Source organism: Orycteropus afer, unplaced genomic scaffold, assembly GCF_000298275.1.
Source record: "Orycteropus afer afer isolate SDZICR_OR568_19922 unplaced genomic scaffold, OryAfe1.0 scaffold00191, whole genome shotgun sequence".
Classification (NCBI taxonomy): domain Eukaryota; kingdom Metazoa; phylum Chordata; class Mammalia; order Tubulidentata; family Orycteropodidae; genus Orycteropus; species Orycteropus afer.
In genome coordinates, this window is record NW_006921778.1 from 2,069,622 (window position 1) to 2,074,809 (window position 5,188).

General features: G+C 37.4%; 1 protein-coding gene across 1 annotated transcript in view; it reads right to left on the minus strand.

Moving 5' to 3' along the window:
• APC (APC regulator of WNT signaling pathway) overlaps window positions 1-5,188 on the minus strand; it is a 114,617-nt gene that overhangs the window by 78,322 nt on the left and 31,107 nt on the right. The window contains exon 5 of the mRNA XM_042781877.1: window positions 1,818-1,931. Coding sequence (XP_042637811.1) covers window positions 1,818-1,931 — 114 coding nt within the window. The remainder of the gene's footprint in view (window positions 1-1,817; window positions 1,932-5,188) is intronic.

A 5,188-nucleotide genomic window follows, 5' to 3' on the forward strand; every position in this document is an offset into this window, starting at 1 on the left:
GATTGCCCAACTTTCCTTCCAAGGAGTGGCTGGTGGGTTTGAACCACCACCCTTCTGGTTAGCAGTCAAGTGCCTTAGGCACTACGCTACCAGAGCTCCCTATAGTACACAAAGATAACACATATCCAACTAACTGATACATGTATTAAAGCAGTCTCACTGTGAAACTAATAGGTATAAGCTATGAAGTACATCATGGTACTAGCATATAAGTATCAAGTTAATCTACATTCATACTCCAGCATAAACAGAATATACATTATGTTTAGGAAGCTATCACTTAAAAGACTATATACTTTGAGGAGTGTAAAATATTCTGTTAGTGATTTTAAAACTATACAATAAAATGATACATGGTGATGAGGTTGTAAAGAAACAGAAACTCCCATCCATTGTAGGGAGAAATGTAAAACGGTACAGCCACTGTAGAAAAGAGTTTGGCAAGTCTTCAAAAAGTTGGACATAGAACTATCACACAGCCTAGCTATTCCACTCTTAGACATGAAACACAAGAGACTTGAAGGCAATGACACAAACAGATACATGTATACCAATGTTCACTGCAGAACTTACTGCTTAGGAGACAGTAAGCTTCTATTAAAGACAACAGAATTTGCAAAGAGCAAGGTGATGGTTGAACAACAGCTAAAAGGTGGAAACAACCAAAATGTCCATGAACAGATGAATGGATAAAATGTGGTATATGCATACATAAAATACTATTCAGACATAAAGAGAAATGAAGTCCTAATACACGTCAAAACATGGATGAATTTTGGAAATATGCTAACCGAAATTAGTTACTAAAGGACAAATATTTTATGAACTCATATGAAATAAGCAAATACATAGAAATAAAAAATTAAGGAGGAAAGGGAAAGGGGAAATTCTTGCTTAGGGGACAGTTTACATTAATGAAATAATTGGATACGGATAGCAAGAATGGGTGTACAACTTGAAGAATGTAATCAGTTACTGAATTATGCATGTAGAAATTACTGAATTGGTGGATGTCTGTTGTGTATTTTTTCACTACAATTAATTAAAAAAAAAACCTATAAACTTTTCAGAATACCAAATGTAGGCACCCCCTTTTATTTGCATACTTACTTGAAGAAAATCTTTCAAATAATGTTCCCTCCCAAAGGTTAAGACAAAAAAAATCCTGAAGCCTGCTTTGAAACAAACAGGACAATCAGTAAAGCTTCTTCAAGGCTTAAAAACAATTCATCAGCCATGTATTTGTATGAGGTTAAATTTCATAATTATATATAAAAATGCTTGCCAAATAGTAAAGTTGGTTAGAATTCCTTCTTGACATTAGTTGAAGACAAAAATAGGGGAACTGTTCTCCATCCAACTCATCTCATCTTTCCTAATGTTTTTTTTAAGTGTTTCCTTGAATGAAGGCTTCAATTTTTTTTTTTTCATGCACAACTTGAAGAGCAGTGAAATATTTGGAATGTCATTACACATAGTTACATAATGGAGTAAAAATCTCAAGCAGAACTAAAGCTGTCTATCAGCTACCAATATACTAGCATCTAATTATTTTTCCCTCTTTCAACTCCAGGGTAAAACAGAACAGTATCAGGGGAAATGAAATATGGTAGTTGTAGAATTATATGAATATTGGTTATGTTGCTCAACAGCCAAGGTAAATAAATTATTATTATTCTAAAATAGTGCTTATGTGAAGACAGAGTTATAAATATCTTTTAAATGAAAATTTAATCAATGTTAACAGAGCTGTAAGTAATTTCTAATAGCTTTCCCCTAGCTGGTTTTGCTTTATATTTTTAAAACAAGTAAGTTACCTGTGCTCGTTTTTCCATATCCTGGCAGGTACCTAGCTGTTCCTCCATTGCAACTCTGATTTGCCTTGCTTCATATTCCAATTGCCGTCTGGTCATATCTGTTTGTAAAGAAAACTAAAACCACAAATAAAGTAAGAATTTAGTATCTCATCAGTGTTTGTATGTTTACTTTAAAAACAAAAAGGCATAAAATACAGAAATGAAAATGAATAGCCAATCTGCAAGTCATGGTACATGAGAAAATTATTTTTTATCCAAGGAGTCTTATGCTTATTCTGGGTCCCTGATATGAAACACAGAATTGAAACAGTTTTATAGACGTATAGTCACAAATGTCTCTAATTAAATTGGACTATTTCACTTAAAATATATAACTCGTCCAGTTAGAGTTAGCCTAAGTTTAGGTCTCTAATGATTATTCTCCTCTGAAGAGACACTACTTTTAATTACTTAAAAAAAAAACCCACAACAAACCTAGCATATCCATAAAAGAACAAGTATTGTATGATCCGACTTATATAAACCACCTAGAGCAGGCACGTGTACACTTAAGTTTATCAGTAGTTACCAGGGGTGATGAGAAGGAAGGGGGGAGGAGGAAAGGAGAACTTACTGCTTAGGAGACAGTAAGCTTCTATTAAAGACAGTAGAATTTGGAAAGAGCAAGGTGATGGTTGAAAAAGATGAATGAGATTAATGTCACTGAATTGTACATGTAAAAAAATGTTGAAATGGCAAATACTTTGTTACACAGATATTTGCCACAAAACTAATAAAAAACAAACAAAAAAACCCTAGGATATTAATATGGACAATATTGAAAAAATAAGAAACAAGCCATCATCCCTAAGTTTAAACCTTAAAAAAGCTTGTATGTAGTATGTTGTGTCTTGGTTCTCTAGTGCTGTAACAGAAATACCACAAGTGCATGGCTTTAGCAAACAAGAATTTATTCTGTTACAGTGTATAGGGCTCTTACAGTGCATGGGACTTGACTGTGGCCTTCAGCTCCATCTTCTGTTCTAGGCCTAATGGAGCTGGAGAGGTTTCTCTGACTCATGCAGCTGCTGGCTGCTAAGTCTGACAAACCCAAGATAAACAGGTAAAATGGCACAGTCCCAAGATTAGCAAACAGCATGGTAGGCCATTAGTTCAAGTCCATAAACAGTCCCAAGATCAGCAGGCTACACTGGTAACTCAGCCAAATGCAGGATCCAGATGTGCCAAGAAGCTTGAGACCTTTCTCAAAGCCTCTCCTTATATACTGGAAGCAGACCACATCCTGAAGCAACTAAATAGCTGTTCACAGAACATTCCACTAGGGAGTTGATTACCAATCTCATCATGGGGCATAACTGCATCCAACTGCCCAGCCACACAAAACCACAGTCCAGCCAAGTTGACACACAATCTTAACCACATGTTGTTATGTGCTGTCCAGTTGGCTCTAATAACGACCCTATGTACAACAGAACAGAACACTGTCTGGTCATGAGACATCTCTACAATCTTTGCTATATTTGAGCCCATCACTGCAGCTACTGTGCCAATCCATCTTGTTGTGGGTCTTCCCCTTTTTCGCTGACTGTAGGTGAGATGAAGTCTGGCCATTCTCACTTCCGAGGAGCATTCTGGCTGCATGTCTTCCAGGATAGATTTATTTACTTTTCTGGCAGTCCAGGGTATTTTCAGTATTCTTTGCTAACACCATAATTCAAAGGCATAAGCTCTTCTTCAGTCTTCCTTGTTCACTGTCCAGCTTTCACATGCATATGAGACAACTGAAAATACCATGGCTTACGTTAGGTGCACGTTAGTTTTCAAAGTGACATCTTTGCTTCTTAACACATTAACAAGATCTTTTGAAGCAGATTTGCCCAATGCAATAGGATGTCTAATTTCCTGACTGCTGCTTCAATGGGTGTTGATTTTGGATCCAAGGACAATGAAATCCCTGACAACTTTAATCTTTTCTCCATTTATCATGATGCTGCTTATTGGTAGAGTTGTAAGGATTTTTGTTTTCTTTTTTGATGTATAATCCATACTTAAAACTGTAGTCTTTGATTTCCATCAGTAAGTGCTTCAAGTCACTTTCACCTTTAGCAAGCAAGGTTGTGTCATCTGCGTATTGCAGATTGTTAATAAGTCTCTCTCCAATCCTGATGCCACATTCTTCTTCATATAATCCAGCTGCTCAGATGATTTGCTCAGCATACAGATTGAATAAGTATGGTGAAAGGATACAACCCTGACACACACTCTTCCTCATTTTAAACCATGCAGTACCTCTTGTTCTGTTCACATAACAGCCTCCTTGTCTATGTACACATTCCTCATGAGCACAACTAAGTGTCCAAGAATTCCCATTTTTCACAATGTTATCTATAATTTGTCCCATTCATCTTGTTTCTCTTCTACTGTTTGTGCATTTTGTGTTATGCTTGATAATCTATCTATGCCAAATATTGTTGTTGTTGTTATGTGCCATCGAGTCGGCCCCGACTCATAGCGACCCCTCCTTGGGTTTCCGAGGCAGTATCACTACGGAAGTAGGATTGCCCAACCTTCCTTCCGAGGAGTGGCTGGTGGGTTTGAACCGCCAGCCTTCTGGTTAGCAGTCAAGTGCCTTAGCCACTATGCTACCAGAGCCCCTAAATTTGCCCCTAGTTCTTCCTTGACAGACTTTCAAGTTTTAGGTTTCACATTTAAGTCTTTGACCCATCTGGAGTTAGTTTTTGTGTATGGTGTGAGGTACAGATCTTGTTCCATTTTTCTGCAAATGGATATCCAGTTTTGCCAGCACCATTTATTAAACAAACATTATCTTCCCCATTTAACGGTTTCAGGCTCTTTGTCAAAGATCAGCTGAGCAAAGGTTGATGGATCTATTTCTGGGTTCTCAATTCTATTCCACTGGTTCATGTGTCTGTCATTGTACCAATACCAGGCAGTTTTGACTACTGTGGCTGTATAGCAGGTTTTGAGATCCGGCAGTGTAAGATCTCCTACTTTGTTCTTCTTCAATAGTGCTTTGCTTATGCAAGGTTTCTTTCCTTTCCATATAAAGTTAGTGATTGGTTTTTCCATCTTCTTAAACCCCCCCGCCCCATCTTCTTAAAGAATATGATGGTATCTGGATTAGGATTGCATTGAATATATAGATTGTTTTGGGTAGAACTGACATTTTCACAATGTTCAATCTTCCTGTCCACGAGCATGGTTGTTGTACCGAACAGTGTTTCTTTGCTATTCATAAGGTTTTCCCTGGCCAATTCTTTGAGAAGGGGACGGCCTCTTCCTTCTTCCTGTCTCAGTCTATAAGCTGGGCTGTTACCTGTGCACCAGGTGCATCTCGCTGGGTTTTAAAC